Genomic DNA, 23,050 nt, shown 5'->3' with positions numbered 1-23,050 from the left:
GAGGAGGGAGGTGTGCTGGCCACAGGGCCTGCCACCAGCTGCACCCCACACACTCCCAAGTGTGCCTTAGCAGGCTCCCTTCCTCCACCATGCAGCCATCTGCCTCAGGGCACTGTCTTTTTGACTGTAATATTAGTGGACTTTTTAATTAAGCTGGCAAGCTTATTGCATATATTTACATTTTACTAGTTTACATCAGAGTTCCTCAGGCAGCAAGAACCTTTTCATACCCAGGACAGAATGCTGCCACAGAAAACTGCTGACATTAGTGATTTGCCCCTGGGTAGTTTGTATTCTACAGAAGATACCAAGTCAGAGCTGCTGAGACTGCCTCCTGCAGCATGATGACCCTGAGCAGAGGTCACGCGGCTGGGACCTTTACTCGCCCTGTCCCCAGGCCTGAAAGCTCTGACCCTGGACATTGTCAGTGTAGATCTGTGTGAGGCTGAAGACACATAAGTCCAAATGCCCTTCACCAGCTTAGGGACACAGATTCTGCCTTCAGGCAGGCTGTACCTTTGCTCCTGAAGGGACAGTTTGTCCTGATGATGTCCACAGCCTGCTCAGTTGAAAGCCTCATTGCCCTCTAGGTTTAATGACAGTATGGTGAAAACTGTCAGGATGGGGTTTCTGTTAAGATGGAGCTTTTAACAGGAAGGGCAGTAGAAGAAAGAAGCCATCAGCAACCAGATGGGGTGTTCCTTGAAATTCCAAACCTCTGAGTTTTTGTAGAACTGAAAAAAAAGGGGACTGTCTTTTTAGTGTTTTGTCCTTTCTTTCCACTTGTGTATCTGGAGCATTTAATCCATCCTCTGAAATAACCACTGCCCAGAGGTTTCTGCCTAACTCCATGTTTGAGTTTTCAGCTCAGCCTGCACCTCACACTTGGGTTGTTCCCATCATCCTTTGCTGCTGCTTCGACAGTGCAGGGGGTGCTCAGCTAAACATGAAGGGATGACATTGAGTTTATTATCATGTTTATTATTTCTCACAACCAGAATTTAATTATTGACTATAGGCCAAGCCTGTACTGGATGTTTTACTAATACTTCCTTGAGTATCCTCACTTTACTTATGAGTCAGGAGCAATCTGTATGAGGCAGCTGAAACTTAGGGAGGTATTGGTGCTGTGTAGCCAAAAAGCAGGAGAATTCCAGAGTCCCATTTCAGACTTAAAGCTGCCTGATTCCAAAACCTGTGCTTGTGACCACTACACCCTACATTTTATTATTGAAATTCCCATTTGTTTTCATTAGCTTTGATCATGGAACAACATTTGAATGTTTATATGAATCAACCAGGAAAATGTGGGGAAATTTTTAAGAGAATCTATGGCCACTTCTACTGCTAAGATGCCTCAGCTCACTCTCCACTGCCACATGCAAACTCCCGGACAGTGCAACAGGAGTGTTTGGCCAAATGTGTGTTTTTATTGCTAAAGAGCGTCTGCCTAAAACCTCTTCTTTCTGGTTTGCTGGAATAGACAAGGAGACTCCAAGAAAGGAACCATTCTCACCTCTCTGCATCAAGCCCTTGTTTACCCCCAAGCATTAGTCTGTATCATTCTCTCTTGGAGTCCACAGAGCTCCTCATGTCACAAACCAGGTCTCCCTAAAGTTTGTGTACTGTGCAGGGAAGATGGTCATCTGTTCCCCAAGTAGAATCATGTTTCCTTCCCCCACCTTTTGTGCTATTTCTAGAGCTCAGTGCATATATTCAGTGGTCTCCTTGCTTTCCGAGGCCCCTCACCAAGAGAAGGTTACAAAGGCATGGTGGCAGGTAGTATGAAAGGGGCCACCAATGATGTTGGGTGTGGATGCAGGAGTAGCAGGACTTTTGTCCTACTTCATCTTACGATTGACCTTAACAAACTGTCAGAAAACTGATGATGCACAGTTGTGAATCACTTAAATGTGAATCTTCCTGACAGAAATACAGTTTTTCTAAGGGATCTAATACTTGACTAATTAACACCACCTTTTGACTATAAAGTTTAACCTTGATAGTGCTGCTGTAATTAGAATGTTATTCTCTAAGAATGGCATTGTGGCATTTGGGATAACTGCTTTTTATAATACCTTAATTAATTTTCTTTAGTTTCATAAAGCACTTCAGATAGTTATTTATTTTTTTAATTCACTGGTGTTTCAAATCCTACCTGGAATCAGGGAAAAGGATGGGCACAATTTCTGATCTTTCAGCCTTTTAAACACCAGGAATAAAATGTCTACATTTGATGTTTACTGGTAATTATATCAGCAGTGTATAATTCAGAATCAAGTTCCATTTTGCTTTTCATGGTTCTTTTGGCAGTTCTATTAGGGTGGCCAGTGTGGAAGATTTAGTCCTGACAGAAAAATAACTTCTGTCTCAGAGCTCCAAAGGAACTGATGAGTGACCAAAAGGTCCCTTTTTAAAAATTAACTGGATTTTACCAGCCCTGGCTTATGCAGATGTCTTATTGGACAACTGTGTGTGCCAGGCTCCTAGACATGGCTTGTTCCGTGCATGTCTGTCCAGCTTGTTCCTCTCCCCTTGTCTCTTGTCCTTCCTCCCTTTTTGCTCTTCTTTCCTTGCTATCCTTTCCATTTGCAGTTTACATTAAGAAAATACTGGAAGAAAGCAAAGAAAAACATGAATATTGAAACCATAAAACTAACTTCACTGAAATGTAAGTGTCAAATTTGGCTTTAAAATTCCTAAAGCCAAAGATAAACAGATTGAGTTAATGTCATTATGAAAAAGGAGGATATTTATCAGTTCTTAAGAGAAAGCTAAATGTTTAGATAACCCTGGTGGGATCCTCTTGTGCATGATAAGTTCCTTATCTCTTACTGCTCCCTGGACTTTTTTTTTTTTTTTGGTGGGGACTGAATTCAGGGCCTCATGCATAGTAGGCAAGCACTCTACTACAGAGCCACATCCCCAGCCCCCAAAAAAACTTTGTCTTTAATTTTAAATAGTTTGTTACGTGTTTTAGTAAACTCCTCTTTGGGTTGAATTTGATTGCAGACCTCTTTGCTTTGTATGTTTGCATCTTTTCCCAGATTTAGGAAATTTGGGGCTATCAGTTTTTATTATTTCTGACTCTTCTTTTCTTCTCCTCCTCCCCCTCCCACCTCCCCCTCCTCCTTACTGAATTATGTAGATTTAGTTTTATTCATGGTGTCCCATAATTCCTGTAAACTTTCTTCATTCTTTTTCATTCTTATTGTTTTCTGCTCCTCCAACTGGATAATTAAAACATTTTGTCTTCAAGCTCTGATTCTTATGCTAGATTACACCTGCTGGTGAAGCTGTCTGTTGAATTTTTCAGCTTAGTCATTATATTTTTCATATGTAACTGTTTTTTCAATTCTATTTCTTTGTCAAAATTCTTATTTTGTGTATGTATTGTTTTCCAAATTTAATTTTTCATGTGTATATTCTTAGAGTTTGCTGAACTTCCTCAAGGAAATTGTTCTGAATTCTTTGTCAGTTATTTCCTTTTCTTTAGGATCTATAATTAGAGCTTTCTTAGTTTCTTTTGGTGGTATCATAATCCCCTGATTTTTTAGTAATCCTTGTATCCTTGTGCTGATATCTGCATTTGAAGAGACAGCCACCTCTTCTGACTTTTAAAGCTGTTCTTTTGGCATAGGTAGAACTTCACTGTTTAGTCTAGCCTGTGATTATGGATGGGCCAGCAGATACTGACCCTGAGCAAGGAGGGCTGTTAGTGGGCTCTTTTGTCTGGCAGTACCAGTGACTGGGCACGACAGTCACCTCTGATCTGGCAGAGTTGCAGGATACATTTCCTGGCTAGGCAGTATTGTTTTTTGAATTATGCAGGACTTGAGTAGGGCTGTAGGCTGAGCTCTGAGTTTAGGCAGAATCATTGCCCTAAATGGTTGAGTCTAGAGACTTTCTGGTGGGTGTCTCCTTGGCTGGGCTAGACATAGAGTAGGCTCTGAAGTTGGATGGAGCCCCTGTTTGTATTCCCAGTTCAGACAAGGCTAGCCCCTGTACTATATAGATACGCATTACGGGTCAGGCATCTCTCTGCCTGGGTGAGGTCTTGAGGTGGAATCTGAAGCTGGGTAGGAAGTCTGCCTCCCTAGGGAAGCAAGCCAGGTTGAACTTCCTAGTGGTATTCTAGGAGCAACTTGCTGGGCTTTGCAGGTAGACTGTCACGGACACTGTCACTGATCAGGTGCCACTGCTGCCACATAGCTGTATGCTGGTTGCTGTGTGTGCCCCCCCACTTTTGTTTCTACTTGACACCAGGGAATCTAGCCCTCCCTTCTTGTCCAGTGTTCCCTGTGAGGCAAGACAGGAGTGGGCTTCTGCAAACCATCTCAGAATTCTGGGAAAGCTAATGTCTGCTTCTGGTTCTTTTCTTACCCAGAGACTGTGGGCCAGGGAATCTTCTGTGGTGCTGAGCCAGGGCAGGGAGGAGTGTGGCAGTCAAGGTAGAACTGTACTTCTTGCCTTTCTAGCATAGTTTATATATGGTTCCATGGTCCACATGGGTATATCAGCCTTGTTCCTGAGTTTGGGGGTTTTCACAGAAGTATTCTCTTCTGTGGATAGTTGATGGTTGGACTTTGTGGGTGAACATAGTGAAGCCTGGGACCTATTCTGCCATCTTGCTTGCTGTCTAACCCTCTGCACAGCTTTATAGTGTGTCTGACACATTGTAAGTGCTACCTGAGTGTGTTAGCTATTGCTACTGCTTCTGCTGCTGCTGATGATGATGGAACCAGAACCTTTCACCTAGATGAAGACATTGTCATTCAAAAGGATTTGTAGGGATGCCTGCAGTCAAAACCAAAACTCCCTCGGCAACATTTTCATACCTAATTAGGTATGCTGATGACCCAAAGCTCTGCATCATGGAACACCGAGATTTGACAGATGTGACCACAGGAAGACCTTGGTCACATTCCCATAGAACTTGGATCATTCTGGCTTTCTGGTGAGAGCCAATATGAGGGAACTGAAATATTTTCTCAGTAACTACAGAAAATAAATGATGAAATGATATTATTTGATAAAGCAGTTGAAATTAGAGAAATTCTTATAGATTGTACTTATAGAATAGTTAACATAAGTACTTATAGAATAGTTAACATAAAGACATTTTTTCCTAATAATATTCTAGATCCAATAAGAAGCAACTGTCTATTGAGAATACTCCTTACATAAACCTCATTAGTGTTAAGAAAGAAAGATCAAGATCTATTGCTGCCAGCTCACTTTTCAACTTTTTTTTTTTTTTTTTTTTTTGTGGTGCTGGGGATTTGAACCCAGGGCTTTATGCTTGCAAGGCAAGCACTCTACCAACTGCGCTATCTCCCCAGCCCCACTTTTCAACTTTTAACCTCCAAAGCTCAACTTATAGTCATTAGCTCTTGTCCATCAGAGCTAAAACCAGGGAGGGTTGAATAACAGTTTCAGATAACTCTTTACAGCCTTTTTTGTTGTTTTATTTTTCATATTTTGAGAAGGGGGCTCACTAATTTGCCCACACTGGTCTCGAACTGGTGGGCTCAAGTGATCCTCCCATCCCAGTCCTGCATGGCTGTAGTGTGCACCGCTGCAGTGGTCTTGCTGCATGCTTCGCCTACAAAATCCTAATGGCTCGCGAGACCCAGAGCTGTAGTGTATTAGAAAGGAGCTAGAGTTGGTTGGCAAGGTAATAACTTGTATATACAAAGACATAGTTACCATTTTGAATGTGTAAAAGTGTTCAAGTTTCTGCTTAATGGATTATACTCCAAAGAAGTATTCTATGTGAAATAAAAGCTGAAAGGATTGACCAACGTAAGAATATATGAGTAATAGACTGAAGACTTGACTTGGTGCTTTATTTGATTTCAGCCTATTAATTAAATGAACTGTGGAAGGGGGTTTTGCTGTGTCAACTGGAAGTAACTTCAGACCCATTAACCGATGGCTAGAATCAAGGAAGGAAAGAGCTGAAAGATGTATCAGCTTCCCAAGAGCATGTGCATATGTATGTGGTGTGTGTTATAGGGCTGAATCGGGGAATTACAAAATGGGAGAAGCATCCTTCAATAGCCAGTTTAGGAATACTGTTATTTAAATAGAGTGATTCTTCTACCCCATTACCTCTTTTGATATGGAACAGCAAAAATTAACTTCTGCCATTTCTTCCGCTAGACCACTGCTCTTCCAGACAAGTGAACATGTGGCTAATAGTCCTGCACTGGGGGACATCATACCATTCAGCATCATTATTCAGTTTTTGTTCACAAGAGCACCTGCTGAGCTGAAATCCCCCTTCCAGGTAATACAGTGACATCAGAACCCTCTTTTGAGTCTTCCCTGTTAACCTTGTGGATATTGAGCCCCCTCACCTATCAGGTTGCTGGCTCTCTCCTGTCGTGGATGTCTGTCTTAGATGCTGAGTAATGATTAGGAAAGAAAAATGTCACTGCCCAGTATCTACTTTCTCAGTAGTATCAAAAATTACCCAGTGAATCCAGAATTAGCCCTTTAAATAATAATGAAACAAGTAGTTTATGTTCATAAACTTTTTTGATAGAGGCCCCATTTTCTTTGCTCACCCACCATCAACTGGCAAGTTCCAAAGGCGTCTCAGGTGTTAAGAAGGTGCGTGGGGCCTGTGCTACCTTCTACAAGCTTCCCTCAGGCAGGGGTGTGAGGGAATTTCACCTTAAAAGTCCCCAGGAGTGCTTTTTGAACCCGGATTTACCACCATTTGCTGAAGAATATATACACCTCTTCTCTAATTGTGTTTTGACCCTGCAGAGGGCAGAATGGTCCCATGCACGCTTTTCCCAGTGGCTGGATGACCATCCATCTGAAAAGGACAGGCTCCTCCTTATCAGGTAAAGCCCTGTGTTCCAGTGCACCCATCTGGGCTGGAAGCCCAAGGTAGGTGGGGGACACGGTGGGGTGAAGGGCAGTGCCTAGGTAGATGTGGACACGGGGTGGCACCTCCTCAAGGCAGGCCACTTCGTTGCGTAGACCATGCATGCTGGAGCGCCCAGCTGTCACCCGTTGGGTATGATAACTTTGCCCTCAAGCCTAACACTTTCAGTCCTTTGCATCCTCTTTTGTGCCATTCCATGCCTCGTGCTGGAATGGCACCATGCACTTCCAGCTTTGAAAGCCAGCCTGCACTATGAGAAGAGCTGGTTTAATTCCACATTTTCTGCGTCTTTTCGTGTGTTGCAGCTATTGAATTGGTGGAACACAGATGTGAGTGAACTTTGAACACTATCTAGATATGAAACAGTTGTTGGTAGGAGACAAGGATGATCCTGTGTGTCCTCCAGTAGCACCCCCATGAAGTCATTGTGGTTGTGTGAGAGCACGTGCGTGTGTGCAGACACGCATACCATATACTCAGTTGTGCCCCGGGTGGGGTGCTTTAACTGTTATCCTTCTTGCGTGAATGCTCCCCTCTGAAATTCCCCTCACCAAGTCTTCAAAGGCCTCCTAGCCATCAGACGTCTCCCCTTCCTAAACGGAGACATGGCCCTTTCCTCTTGGAGCCTTCATGACCCCAGGACATGTTCATCTGTTTTTGTTATAACCTCTCTGTCATTTTTCCCCTTTATCTCATTTGCTGAATTCTCTTCTTCCATCCATTCCTTAAATAATATCACTTCCCATATTTTGTTCTTGGCTCTTTTTTGACTCATTCTGTCCATATGTTGGTACCCTGGTGAGTTCATCCAGACCTGTGCCTCTCGTGGCCTCTTCTATACTTCACGGCATCTGATATGTGACTCACTTGATTGCATAGACCCTCAGGCCAGTAAACTTGCTATCATGTCACCACTTGAATACCCCAGAGAAATCTCAACACCAGTGTTCAAAATTGATTGGTCTTATAAACGTTGTTCTACCGTATTTCCTGTCTTGGTTGGGAGGTCACCATCACATAACCAACCAAACCAGAAAATCTTTAAATCATCATTTGACTCCTCCGTCACCCTCATCCTCCATATCCAGTCAGTCCTCTCTCTCGAAGGGTCCTTCAGCCATTCTCGTCTCCGTCGAGGGCCCAGGGCCATGGCATCCAGTCAGCCTTTGTTTAAGCCACAGTGTGGGTGATGAGCTGAGTACCCTGCAGCTGGAATGGGGCTCATGGTGCTGAGGGGCTCATGGCGCAGCCCTGTTTGCACAGAAGAAACATTTAAAAGTTTTGAAAAATCCTACTGTCTAGGCCACACCCTTGACTGCTTCAGAATTGCTGGGGTTGTGGCCTCAGGATCTCTCAAGAGCTCCCCAGATAGGTTCATTGTGCAACCCAAACTGTCACCCACTTCCGCACCACCATATTCCAGTTGCCAGGTGAAAGACTCAGTGCACTGAGGAGGCAGTAAGTGATCATTCAGAAGCATCAGCCCGTCAGCTTCGGAGAGTGGCACTGAGCCCTCAGGCGTGGTGTCCAGGCCACTGGCTACTGTATAAGTGGAGTTGATAGCCCAGACCCCTGCCCGTCTTCCTCGCCCTTCTGAACTCAGCTGTGAGCATCTGACCCAGAAGTGGAAAGGCTGCCAGGGGAGCTTCCCCTCAGTTCCCATGACTGGTTTCTACTGCCCTCTCAAAAGCCTTTGGGTGTGCAGGGGAGTCTGGGCCTGGCCTAACTCAGGCCTTTGCAGAGTCTCTCAATTTTTTCCTAGTCCCAAAGATTCACTCAGCTGCAACACACTTGGTAATAGACAAGGATTCAGTGAATTGAGCAGGGCTCATTTTGTCTTCTTAACAAGTTGGAATGAGTTCATCCACAACAGTTGTCCTGCTGTGGGTACATCACAAATCTGTTTTCTTTTGCTTCTCTTTAAAAATGTTCCTGAGTGATTTCATCAGCAGTGCTGTTGCTAAGCCTATATTTAGCAACTGAAAATCATGCTCAGAAGAACTGTCATGCTTTTTAAATAAGGCCTAACCATCCTTCCACTTTTGACTGATACCAGAACCTTCTTGCCCTGAGCAGGAAATTGAACCCTCCTTGGGGGATTCAAAAAACCACGCTGCTGTAACCTAGGCTCTTGGCAAGAAAAGGACCTTTGTTTCAGACAATATGCTTTTTTGTGTATTGTCACAAAACTAATTTCATTCCTGCATACCAAAGCAGCACTGGATGAATTTCTTTCCCCTGTAGGTAAACCAAGGGTGACTATTGCTCTTTAAATGTCAGTACATCCGTTTTTGCTTCTGGGGCAAACCTTGTTGTAGACTCATGCTGTTTCTCCCAGCATCATCTGTTACTTGTCACAAAGTAGGGCAAAACGAGGCGCGTGTAAGTACTGCTACCGAATAATGGCAAATAGTGAACTCTCTCCTGCCTTTGTTTCCTTTTGACACCAGGTGTTTTTCTAAAGCTTGAATGAATAATAGTCAAGTTATTTCTAAAGTCAGAGTCATCACTGACTCATGAGGCCAGGTGGGGGAAATTGCACCTACTCAGACCCACCAGGCAGGTGCTGCAGATATGTGTGCCCTCAGTTCAGAGGCAACTAACTGCCTCGCTCGTATCTATGGGCCTGCCAGTGTTGAATAAGATGCAGTAGGAGATTTTGATGAAAACATTTCCCAGGATCTGCAGAAGCCTCAAACCCATTTACTTATAAAAATAATTTTTTTTAGTTGTAAATGGACACAATACCTTTATTCTATTTATTTATTTTTATGCAATGTGTGCTAGGCAAGCGCTCTGCCACTGAGCCACAAGCCCAGCCCATTTACTTGAGTGTTGGTGGTGTAGCAACCTTCCATTGCAGTCCTCTTTGAGAACACTGCGGTCAGAACTCTTCAGACTTTATTAACATAATGGTACTTTATCTATACAGTTATCAGGAAATGCTTGGCACCACACGTACTGGGCTGCTTGCCCTTTACCTTCTCATCATTGTCCAGGACCCACAAGCTAAATGCCATATTAAGTGTTTTTGTAGAATTCCCAGATCCCTCTTGAGGGAGGGTGAGATTGGTCTCCCCTTCTGGTATCGTGTCACTATATTCAGGTTCTGGGAACTGAGTGCCTGAGACAGAACCGTAGAGGGGGTCTGGAGCTAGGGAAAAGCCTGGGGCTTAAACTGCCTTTTTTTTTTTTTTTTTTTAAATCTATACATTTTTTAGTTGTAGGTGGACACAAAATTTTATGTAGTGCTGAGGATCGAACCCAGTGCCCCATGCGTTCCAGGCAAGCGCTGTACCACTGAGCCAGCCCCTTAAACTGCCTTTTCAGACACTTGATATATCCTTGAATTGTTTATGTACTTCAGTACTAATCACACTGTTTAATGCCTGACAAAGATCAACTTTGTTTCCCATGAAACCCTCTACAGGCTTTGTGTATGTCACATTGAGCAGTGTTGCCATGTTACACAAGCCATTCCTCTAGTAATAATTTGTGTTTTGCTTTTACCCATTAAGGATAACTTCAGTAATCTTATTTTGGTTACAAACTAGAGTTGAAACTAACTCTTATGTAATGCTTGGCCTGACTTCCAAGAAAGCTAATGTTTTGCTGAAGCAAATGAAGTAATTTAATAACTGCTTAAAAATCTTGCTCTGATTTTATGTGGGAGGGCAGATTCATCTGTTTTTCTCCCTGTAGTTCTGATGGTGTTTTTGATGAATGCAAAAATAAAAAATAACTAATTTCTGAGCTGCCGAATTCTACATATTGTATAATTTATATAATGCCTTATCCTTTCGAATGCAAATGAAATTACCAAGTTCATTTTTGTATATTAAAAGAATGGATATAATTTATTCACTCTGGCAGTTCTATGAATTTCAACACATTCATTTCTTAGACCGATACATACGTACACATATATACCATTGTCTCAATGATAGATTTAGTCCGTGGGGGTTTCTTTACTATATATGAAACTTAAGGACTTCATTTGTGGAATAGAGGCAATTGCCTGGAATGGCATAGCAACTAGAAAAGTATTAAAAGCAACAAGTTTTTTCAGAGAAATAGTTCCATTAATGGTTGGCTTTGACATGAACTGAAGCATCTCACAAAAAATTGTGCTCCTTATAAGAGCATTAAATTCCATCTGCTTGCCAGTTAAGAATTATGTATTCGTGGTACTTGGGATTGAGTATAGGAGCTGAGATGTAATGACATTACATCTAAGCAGCTGCTTTCTTAGAGATCTGCCTATTCCTCCCCATGCCTGATTTAAAGAACTCATGTGTTGCTTCAGGAATTCCAAAATGCTGGATCCTGTGAAGTCAAGGCTGTTGAAATAAGTCAAACTTTTCTGCAAATTTATGTGACTCCAAGATGGTTTCCATTCTTTTGTGCTTCTAGGAGTTGAGAGGCTTTACTAAAAAGGAAGCATTTAAAGCTGAATTCTAAGAGTGAAAGAGTTCTGCAAGGATGAAAACAAGGAAGGACATTGCAAGGATAAGGAGGATAATGCACGAAGGCCTGAGAGAATGTTTTCTCATTTACCATGAGATGGTCAAAGATGAACAGGCCCTCTGCCAGCTGCTACCTATTAGGGTTATATTTCATTTTAGAGTAATGTATGAACAAATTCCCTTGCTCTCTCTGGGTGCACAATAGTCACAAATGCAGTTTAGCTGCTTTGCACATTACTTGGTAATAAGAAATATACCTAGTGATTTGAGGGTCTTTTTAGGCCTCATCAAACTGTCAGAAAGTCAGTAACTGCATAGAAAAGGGCTGGGTGGGGTTTGATGAAAAAGTTGGTATTCAGCTGGGTGTCAGGCACTATCCTGTAGGACTCAGGCATGGCCAATGTTACGCTTCAAGAGAGCTTTTGCTATAATGTAGGGAAGACTGACCAGGAAAGGGGAGAGCCAGCACCAGGATGACCACCCAAGAGGTGACAGCCTTCCTCAGGACACCAGACAGCAGGTGTTCAAACAAGCAAAGAGCAGGGTCTTTTTGTGGAAATACGTGAGGTGAATTTCCAGGAGTGAAAGAGAACTTCGGATAAGACACCTTAACGTGCTAGTGTCCTTTGTTGAAATAAGGGAAGGGAAGCAAGAACACTGCCCTAAGTGTTTGGCAGGGGAGTTTGAAGAATACCTGGAAGCAATGTGTTAACCATGTCCAAAAGACAGGTGTGGACAGAAATGAGGGGGTTGATCAGGGCTGGAAGAGATGAGAATTATTTCCGTATAAAGGTGATTGATGGTAGGGATACTGCAGACTGAGACGGGCAGTCTCATTCCCACAGGTGAAGGGAAAAAAGGAACACACTGGACTGAGAGTGAATGTTTTCAGTGTTTCAGTTTCCACTTAACCAGATGATCTAGTTCCAGGACTGGCAAACTTTCCTTAAAAGGCCACATTTTAGAGGCTCTGTAATCTCTGCCTTGACCATTAAGTCTGCCATTGTGGTGTGAAGCAGCCCTAGCCCACAGGTAGAACAAGCATAGAGTGGCATTTTGCCTACAGGCTTTTGCTGATCCTAATTCATGAAAAATATCCTGAATAACTACATGGAACCATGTACCCTTGAGTGAATTCAGGCTGCTTCTCAGCACATAACAAATATTAGAGCCCTACAACATTCTAGTTGTGTGTTGTGTGTAGTCCATAAAATGTTTAGAATATCACAAACTGTTACCATGGCTGCCAAAAGACCCCCCCCAGCATTCCTAAGCATGTCTTTCCAAGGTGTAAGATAAACGCAGCTTCCCAGAGGTGTCTTCAATAGGGAAGCAGAGGGAAGGGAAACACATTTCAAAGCCAGAGAGCGAGCCTTGAGCATGTGACTACATAAAATGCAGACTGACAAAGTTTGCAGATTTGCACCCTAATTATAGTTTCCATAGTAACACTACCAATAAAAGTTTGAGACTGTTGGTTACTTGCTGTGTTACTGAGCAGAGCAATTACAGAAATGGGTTTATTTCTATTTTTTTTCCACATTGTTTACCCCCAAACTGTTTAAATTGGGTAATATTATGATACTGTTTTCATTTTGGTTTCAGGGGAGCCCTGGAAGCTTACGTTCAATCAGTGAGAAGTAGAGAAGGTAAAGAATTTGCACCAGTGTATCCCATAATGGTTCAGCTGCTTCAGAAAGCTATGTCTGCTTTTCAATAATATGAGACCTTTGTTAATCTACATATAGCACTAACCCAAAATGTGCATTAAATGACACTCTTTTAATGACATAGTGATGCACTATTGAAGATTGTAATTTTTCTTGCCCTATTTCTCTCTTTAACACTTATTATCCAACTTTCTTCTCCCAATTTAGATTTTTGTGATAGGTTAGCTAAAATTTCTTTCCCATCACATTCCCCTATGGTTACATAAAGTCTAAAGACTGCTTTTAAAAGGATTAGATCAAGCAATACTATTAAGTACTCTGCTTCTCTCAAACTGCCTCCTTAAGTGTGTAGCCCAGTGGTTCCCAAATAGGGCTGCATATTCACATTACCAGGGAAGTTTTTAAAAATCATGAGGCCTAAGTTTCACTATAGGTGATACATCTTGGAGTAGGAACTAAGCATCAGTATTTCTAAAAGCATATCCCCATAGCAATTCTAATATGCAGCAAAGTTTGGAACCAGTGGCATATCCCAAAGCTCAGACATATCGCCACATGTGCTCTAAATGTCATACTATAATAAAGCAAGGCTTTCTTTATACTTTTTCATTTTATTAAAAGCAGACATTGGTTGTTCAACCTTGTAACAAAGATGACAAGTTAAAAATAAATTTTCTTCTGCCAGATTTATATGAGTCCTTATTTGTCTATTGTTCTTGTCCCATTAATTTAAAAAAATCTGTCAGCACCCTTATAATCATAAAACTAAAAGTCTGATCACTTTATTTTAACAATTCATATATAAAACTTAGTCCAGATCAATCAGAAGTCAGAGATAAACTTTTTTTTCATTTTATTTGAAATAATATACAAGAATATAGTGTGCAAAATTGAGGGGCAACATCATGAAGAAGTGTAAATGAACTGAAATCAATTTTACAGTTGTGATTCCTAACCAGAAACACCACTTGGTAAGTAACATGAAAAGCCATGATTGTAGCTCAGAGCAAAAGCAGCTGTATTGCCAATGTATTTGCTCTAATTTTAGACAGTTGGAGGAAAAGTAAAGTGCAAGTGTTGCACTGCAATAAGTGCAAGTCTGCCCCCACCATAAAGATATGATGACAAAATATATTTAAGATATGTGGCTGAGGAGATATAGAACACAAAGTTAAAAAATACAATGGTGTCGGACTGTTAATAGCACCATTACAGTGACTATATCCCAATGCTATTAACTAACTTTTCCTTGGCCAGGCTAGGTCTCCACTGGAATAATGGATGAGTGCTGCCACCTGCTGCATGAACTCAGCATGCCTGTGGTACTCGCAGCAGGTGGCATTTTTTGCTGGGCCAGCTACACCATCCACCTTCCACATGTTACATAGTCTCTTGGCACTGGCCAGACTAAGAGCGCCTGTTTGGCACAGATGCTGGGCCACATGGTGGGTGCTCACAGAAAGGCCAACCCCAGCTTCTGCTTCATTTCATCTTGTTTACAATACAGATTAATAAGCAGTAAGGAGCCAATGTATAAACAGCAGTTACATAGTTTTAAATTCCCCTTTCATACAATTTAAAATAAAACAAGTATACACTTCTCCTCTCTTTCTACTGTACTTTAGCACCACAGGATATCAATTTTCAAGCCTATATTACCTGATAGACATATATGAAGTTTGGAAGGAAAATAAGGCAATTTGGTTTACAATGTTGATAGTTTTAGCATACTTAATGCTCTAATGGAGAAAGCAAATCCTCACTCATATTATTAAATCATTTCAAGATTCAATGCTATCAGTATCTTATGGTCACACGAATTCAGGACAAATGGTGAGACCTGGATCTTCTTAAGTCTTTCCATCAAGAGTCAATGTTTATGCAACTATAGACTTAAGAACATAAGCATCCTGGTTTAATGTTGTTGTGAGCCCTGTGGAAATAAAATTAAACTCAGTGAATGTTTAAAAATCAATACATAGTAATTCTATATATGAAAGCTCAGATGTGTAAGATAATGTCTATAAATTTACTATTTAAAAAAGATTGCTTTCTCAAAGATGATTTTAAATTTTGTTAATACCTAATGGCTCAAGCATCCAGAAACTTTATAAAAGATGATGAGAGATGGATAAGGGCAAACATAAAAGTGATATAGGTCAAGTCCTACTACATGAAATTCTAAATTAATGAAGTTTAACTTCCAAAATCCAGTTCAGCCATTTTTCTCACCTATTACTTTTAAAAGAAATTCTTGAAAAATTTATGCAGATGTGACCTGCATATTACTATAGAAATAGGCATAAATATACACAGAATTAATTTTAAAACATCCTTTAATCAGCCCTAACTACTGACCTCTCCTCCCTTTTTCAATTGTTCAAAAGTTGAGCCCAATCTGCCCTATTATGACATTTTCGTGTAATTAATCTAAAAACAGTGAACATAAAAAATGCTAGTCTAGTAACAGAAAAGTTCTAGAGGCAAGTCTATCCAAGATGGCATTATTATGGCACAAAATTCTTTACCACCATTTCTGGACCTATATCCTCTTTGGAGGTTTTTAATCTAAAAATTCTGTGCCTGTGGCAGAAGTGCCCCCCTGGATGTCAGTCAACACACCACCATCCTCATTAGTTTCACACCAAATAAGGGAAGAAAGGCTGGGAAGACTGCCACCAAATTAGACAAAATTTCTACTGTGGTATTAATGGGTTAATAATGCTCATCTTTCCAACCCAACTAGAAAGACAACATTCTGAAATTATCTTTCTACCTCAACATTTAGGACAAATGCACTTTTTAAGTTGGCTTCAGATTTCTACTTTCCATACTAAGGGAGTGAATGCACAAGAAAGGCAGTGTTTCCTCATATGACAGGAAAACATTATTAGGTTCTGAAGTATAAAAATGCTAAGAAATAGCATCAATAAAACCTTTAAAGGCTGTAACAACTACTTCAACATTCCAGCACAACTGTGGGGATAAGTCAAGATCATTTTAAACTACTACTTGTTGAAACGTACTGAATTGGTTCTTTTCCTTTTCCAACAGTCAGGATTTAAACGTTTTTGTTCTTCAGCCAAAGCCTTTGCTTCTAATGTATACATCCTTCTCTCTTCATTCTTCATTTTCTTCCACCTGTCACCAAGGATCACACTTATGGCTCTGCAAAATAAATATTTACACATTGTTGAAAGTAAGAATTTTTCATGAAATTCATGTCAAGTGCTAATACTTGAGGCAGAAATATAGTTAAAAAGACAAAATTCTTGTCCAACATAAAGGAGGAAAAAGGTCACAGCTGCCACAGTCATTTCCAGCAAACTCCCAAGTCATAAGATCCATTTATCATAATCTTGACAGTTAAAGCCTCCTTGGAACCATGCCAAGATTCCCAATTGCTGAAAGACATCTAAAATTGGCTAGAAATCAGGTATTTTAGAAGTTTTGATTTAAAAGAAAGAATTTAAACTTTTCAAAAAGGATTACATTACCACTGGGTCTATCCTAGTATACCCGTTTTTAAAAGATGTTTAAGATATAAAAGCAGACAGTGTGCAGTACCAGTATAAAGTATTCAAACCTGTATTAAAAGCTGGTTGTGCTTCTAACCTATCAGATAGTTATGACCAATGTCATTTTTTTATTCACATAACCACAGTGAAAATGTGGCATTAACTATGCTTGCCTTAATGTTTATGCCTTACAATACAATAAGTAAACCTTAGGTCTTATTAGTACTTATCACTTAAACTAAACTCAAATGGTTAAAAAGTCAAATTAATAGGATGTATCATGATACAAATTTGTAACTATTTTCCTATTTATACTTGTCACTCTGCTACCAAACCTGTTAAAGTGGTCTCACCCAGGACACACAGACATTAACTCTCCTTTCTTTCTATAAAGAGTACCTAACCATTCCATGACACTCACACAAGACAGAAAACCCTGGAATGACTACACAAGTACAAATCAGTGATTTTATACTGACTGATCTGTGCTTCAGAAGAACTGTAACCATGGAAGCTCTGCTGCTTAAAATGAAATATGTAGTAAGTATATAGTAAGTATATTTGTCTTTTTGTCCACTATGTCAGTGCAGTTAAACTTTGTCCTATTTTCTTTTATTTAAAAATCATTTTAATAGCTTTTTTGGATACAGGTACCATGTAAGAGTTGATTTATTTGCCAGTTCAACCAGTTAAAAATACTCACTATACACCCCATCTCAATTTTCCAAAATAAAAGGTGTTTTTGGATGGGGTGGTTATGTAATACTTGGGAAACAATTTATTTCTTAAAACACCATAGATAATGAAATGTGCACAGTTATACAGACTATAATTTATATCCCCTTCCTTTACAATTATAAAATAAACACACTATCTAAACATTGTTTTGTAGTGAATATTTCATCCAGGTTAATGTTTACACCAACTTAAAATAACCTATATCTCCCTCTGAACTATCAATTTTAGACTCCATTCCCTCAGTTTGGCAAATGAGAATCTCTTTATTCACTGAATTAAAACCTCTCTCTATTGGAGAAAGGGAAAAATAATGCTTTTTTATTTGTGTGTGGTACTGGAGATTGACCTCATGACCTCACACATGCTAGGCAAGCACATTATCACTGAGCTACATCCCCAGCCCTCCACGCTCACAATAATGAGATTTTCCCCTGCTTGAATTTAAAGATAGATAACCTATGATATCCTTTGATGTTAGATGATTTAGTAATACATCACATGGAAGCAATGCTAAAATTTAAAGAAAAAATAAGACCTCTAAGCAATAAAGGGAATAACCTGACATACAGATTCTAAAAAAAAAAAAAAAACAGAACAAAATATATATGAAGTAAAAATTAGATTTACATTTTTAAGACAGTTCATTCATCCAGAATTATAAATAAATTTAGAAAGCACCCCTGCTGACACTCAACTGGTGGGGTAAGAGTGATAAACGTGGTATAGGGACATGAATCCAGTATCTAGATGTCAAAGGACACTAATAATTCAGTACCAGATATATGCAGAAAGAGAAATGCAGCCCTCCATCTGACACTAAATCTCTATGTCTGGTTTCTCAGACAAAAAATAACTTAAAAAGCAAGAAAAGGTAAAATTTATTCTATAATATCTTTAAAATTCTAGAAGTATATTTTCAGTATTATATACTAGTCACCAGAGAAAGACTTCCAAACTGAATTTTTAAAAAAATTACACAAGTCCACTTTTTTTTTTTAAACTAAAGAAGAATGGAAGATTAGAACTTTAATGTCCAAAGTCACACAAATGACAAACCCAAGAGTTCAAAATTGTATTGGTATTGAAAAGGCCCTTAGAATGCTTGACTCAGTAATTCTATCCTACAGATTCTAACGAAATAACCAGATGCTAGCCAGGGCTATTCATGTTACTTGTAATATTTTGTAATGCAAACTGGGTGTTTCAACTGAAAGATGCATGTAGGATGAGAAGCTTCTCTTCTAAAATGTAAATACTACTTAAAATTAAGATCTCAAAACACTCAAATCTGAATTCACAATTGAATTATGTGGTTAATCATTTAACTTATGGTACCAAAGGTAAATGAAATGCCTATTTTGATCTTCAGGGAAACAGGAAGACTGGAAGGAGATAGCATGAGGGCTGGGGCTATATAGCTCAGTGACAGAGCACTTGCCTAGCATGTCTGAGGCACTAGGTTCCATCCTCAGTGCCACATAGAAATAAATAAAATAAGACATGCTGTCTGTCTACAACTACAAATAAAAAGAACATTATTGGTTTGAGAGTGACAAAGGACTCAGATAAGGTAAGGTCACAGGAAATAATAGGAAAGGTTTGAATTCATTTTTATTTCTGGGCTCTACTGAAGATGACTCAAAATTCAGTCTTTTGACAAATCTTGCAGCTTAGCACAAACTGCCAATGCCTGCACATTCCATATTAAGACTCACTTATAAAATTCTTAAAATATGACACAAGGAAGTGCTAGATTCTTCTATAAAGATGGGACTACCAGGCTGTGGTTATAGCTCAGTGGAAGAGCACCTGCCTGAGTTCAATCCTCAGCACGACATATAAATAAATAAATAAAACAAATAAATAAAATAAATAAAAGGTATTGTGTCCATCTACAACTTAAAAAAAAAATTTAAAAATTAAAAAAAAAAATAGATGGAACTACCAATTGTTAGAACCGTGTCCTCTACCAGGTAAATGATATTCTTATTTTAAAAGGTTGATCCTTGCCACTAAAGTAGCCCAATTAATTATCTGTACATGTACTGTAAAAATCACACCTTACCCAAAAAATTCCACTTAAAACTTACTTTAAGGTCAACCTAATAGGAAGAATTCAATTAAAGCTACTGAGAAATAATTTACTTAATATTCCAGTTACTGTGAAGTGTTCTGAAATGTTAATAATTATAATCAGAATTGTTACTATGTTTACCTGTTATCTTTCCCTGGATACATCTGAGTATATTCAACTCTGTATTTTTTGGCAAAAAGCATGAAGGCATTCATTGGTCTTTTGCACTTATTAGGAGAAGTGGCACTCACAGTCCCTGAGCTGTGGTTTTTGACAGCTTTAGCATACAAAGAATTGGAAGAGAGCTGTGATGATCCAGGTGAGCCACAGTTTTTACTGAATCCAGATCCTGCAAAGTCTTGACCACCAGGTCCTCCACAAGACAAAGATGCACGACGCTGACGAGCCATACTACTTAACACATAAACTGCAGAAGAATCCATAGGTGTGAAGTCATAGCTAGAAAATTTAAAAAATTTTATTAACATGGTTTTAATTCAATTTGGATTACCCAAATTCCAAAAAAACAAGATTAAAAAAATAACCTTAACACCTGATTAGAGATTTAACACATCTTTCCTTGTATAGTGTTAACACTACTTTAACTTTTGCCACAGACAGTTGTTTGTACAATAAAACCTTATGTGTACAATAAAACCTTATGTTTCTTTTAAAAGAAACTCTGCAAGTAATACAAAAGTTCAAAACAAAAAAGAGTCCACATCCCCCAAAGGAATCTGTTATAATCAGTATATTTTATTCATGGTAACTCCTCCAGATCCCACAAAACCCATTTATCATTTAGATTTTTTTTTTTTTTAATAAAATCTGACAATATAATTTTGTAGTTTAGAGGAACCTAGATCTAGAAAAATTAAAATCAGGCCTAAGGACTAACTAATACAGAGGACAAAAGGTTAGACAATGTGGATAAAGGAATTAAAGAGCACCATGATCTGGTAATATAAATAGGTACAGAGTCCCCAAACAGGCCTTTTCAAGAATTATAACATAGATTAGTATATTAAAAGTTCACAGTAAAAATACACCCTCAATCAGGAAAGGCCCCATTTTTTTGAGTTAATTCAATTTACATAAGCATGGAAATAAGCTGTCCACATTCTCTCTCCTCTCTTCACGAAGTCTGCTTGGAGAGTACCATTACCCCTTCTTTTATATGAAGAAATACACTAAGAGGTAAAGTATTATCACCCAATGCCACACTACTAGGATCTAAATCCAAGAACTGTCCCTCTCCAAAGCCACAGGTTTCTTCACCAATACATGGGGCATTGCCATTGACTAAACTCAAGGTAAACAAACATTAATTGAGAATATTAGCTGAAAATAAAGAGCAAATGTGGCCCAAAGCCTTAAGATATACCAGTCAAAAGAATTATTTTTTTGTTTCAACTGTGTTAATAACTCTTCCTATGCTTTCTATTTTCTAGGCAGAAAACCTTTTACTCAGTTTTTATTCTGAACACAGCTCCTCCTTTCCCTGAAAGAGAAATTCTGGCAGTACATCAAAACAGGCTGATATTAGCTAAAGAAATAGCATCTGCCCAATGATAAATCATTATGAAATTATGCAATACTCTACAACAGATGGAAAGAGTTAAATGAATGAAGCAGAGGCATGCCATTTATTATAATGAAAATGATCCCTACCAATTTTCAGCCACACAATCAATGTTTTTGTTCTTAAAGGTACTACATGAAATAAATGTACTTAAAATATGACTCCAACATTAATGAATGCTGGGAAATCTGTTTTATTTTCCCTAGCTAAAATAGCTTAACCCATCCCATACAAAGTTTAGAAAAACAGCAAACTTAAGCACTGTGAATGAACTGGATACAAAATTACTCATCTGAAGAAAATTAATTATAATTTAAAATACAAAACAAAGGGTAAGCTAATTACTAAAATTTGAAAACTCCACCATCTAGTGGCACAAATATATCATCTATTTCCATTATGGATACAAATAAATCAATTTAAAATATTCAAAGAAATAGACTGGAAGCTAAGAAACATGCCCATGTCTTAGTTCATTTTTAAATTAATTCTAGAGAATGTAACAGTGTAAAATTGTAATCGGGTTCAAATCCCAGCTCTGCCACTTACTAATAATATGACCTTGAGCAAGTTAAATAAAACATCTATAGCCTCAGTTTATTGTCTGTAAAAAAGATTAATAGATCCTACGGCAGTGTTGCTGAAAGAAATGTAAGTGTAAAACACTTAAGGCAGATGCTGGCATATAGTGTACTCAATTAGGGTTATCTATTATTATTGTAGAAGTGACAGATTTTAGTAGGTAAGAGTACTTTACAAAGTCAATGCCTGAACTGGGCATGTTACTTAAGATCCTCCCTCTCCCTCCACCCACCCACCCCCACCCCCACACAAAGAGGGTGATGAAGTTTGAGTAAATTAACACATAGTAGGATCTCAGTAAGTTGTTATCACATTGCTGAAAAGAAATGCCAACCTCAGGGCTGGGGAGATAGCTCAGTTGGTAGAGTGCTCACCTCACAAGCACAAGGGCCTGGGTTCAATTCCCAGCACCGAAAAAAAAAAAAAAAAAAAAAAGGTTGGCTTCAATTCTCAATGTTTCAGAATGGGCTTCTTCAAATCCTGCTTACTAGGAAGCTTCCTTTCTACAGCACAGCCTCAAACTGTGTTTACAACGTTATCAATCTATTGTTGACTACTTCTGGCTTTTACCAACCTAGAAACAAATGTCCTTTTCTGTAAATCATGATCCAAAACCCTGCCCTAAATCCCTCCATATACCTCAGAATTAATTCTAGGTTTCTCTCCTGGACTGTTTGTTCTTCCTGTCTTTCTTTGCCTTCTGCCCTCCCTATACTAAGCATCATCTCCCTTAAACACCCAAATCATAACCCAAACACAACGAAAATTCAGTCAGCTTCATATTCAACTTTTTCATGGCTTCTCCTGAATGAAACTGCCCACTTCCAAACTCCTGTCAGGGAGAGGGAAGAAGGCACTGCTGTCCTATTACAGACACACAATAGTAAAATAAGACCACTGTTATGGTCTCTTGATAGTATTATTCAAAAGGAAGAGGGATGAAAAAACTTGAACTCTTAGAAAAACAGGAAATTAGCCAAGTTTTCCTTTTTGTTTTAAAAGTTTTGCATCATGCGATACTTCATATATTAAAATGTATATAATAAAAGTTATGAAGCATAATAATAAATACAAGTAGTGTACCCAAAATCAAAATTGGATTGAATATTTCTAACATCACTAAAATTACAAATTTGCTACCCCCTGAAAACCACTGTCCTAAGTGGTTTATCATCCCTTCACTTTCTCAATAATTTTATTATGGAAATAATATATTGGTCATAAATACTATAGTAACATTGTGATAATGTTCACCATTAACATGTTGTTTTTATTTTTAGGTGTAGAAGGACACAGTATCTTTATTTATTTTTATGTGGTGCTAAGGATCAAACCCAGTGCCTCATACATGTGAGGCAAATGCTCTACCATTAGGCCACAACCCCAACTCAACATGTGAATTTTATTAACATAACAATGTTTTTGTGTAAAAGACTTCGGAGGTCTGGCTGGGCATGATGACACAAGTCTGTGATCCCTGCGGCTTGGGAGCCTGAGGCAGGAGGATCACAAGTTCAAA

The 23,050-nt window shown here is 39.1% G+C and overlaps 2 protein-coding genes across 3 annotated transcripts in view; one reads left to right on the top strand and one right to left on the bottom strand.

Moving 5' to 3' along the window:
* The window catches only part of Cog5 (component of oligomeric golgi complex 5), a 332,336-nt gene extending 318,613 nt beyond the window's left edge, over positions 1–13,723 (top strand). The window contains exons 20-22 of the mRNA XM_047560136.1: positions 6,166–6,292; positions 6,778–6,857; positions 12,973–13,723. Of these exons, the coding sequence (XP_047416092.1) occupies positions 6,166–6,292; positions 6,778–6,857; positions 12,973–13,087 (322 nt within the window). The 3' untranslated portion in view covers positions 13,088–13,723. The remainder of the gene's footprint in view (positions 1–6,165; positions 6,293–6,777; positions 6,858–12,972) is intronic.
* A 150-nt stretch (positions 13,724–13,873) lies between these two features.
* Hbp1 (HMG-box transcription factor 1) overlaps positions 13,874–23,050 on the bottom strand; it is a 29,177-nt gene continuing 20,000 nt past the window's right edge. For both annotated transcript variants that reach the window (XM_047560138.1, XM_047560139.1), the window contains 3 exons: positions 19,509–19,826; positions 16,064–16,205; positions 13,874–14,970 (listed from right to left, as the gene is read on the bottom strand). In XM_047560138.1, the coding sequence (XP_047416094.1) occupies positions 14,953–14,970; positions 16,064–16,205; positions 19,509–19,826 (478 nt within the window). In that variant the 3' untranslated portion in view covers positions 13,874–14,952. The remainder of the gene's footprint in view (positions 14,971–16,063; positions 16,206–19,508; positions 19,827–23,050) is intronic.

The sequence above is a fragment of the Sciurus carolinensis genome, chromosome 8 (genome assembly GCF_902686445.1).
Source record: "Sciurus carolinensis chromosome 8, mSciCar1.2, whole genome shotgun sequence".
NCBI classification, from domain to species: domain Eukaryota; kingdom Metazoa; phylum Chordata; class Mammalia; order Rodentia; family Sciuridae; genus Sciurus; species Sciurus carolinensis.
This window is presented reverse-complemented; position numbering and strand designations above follow the sequence as displayed.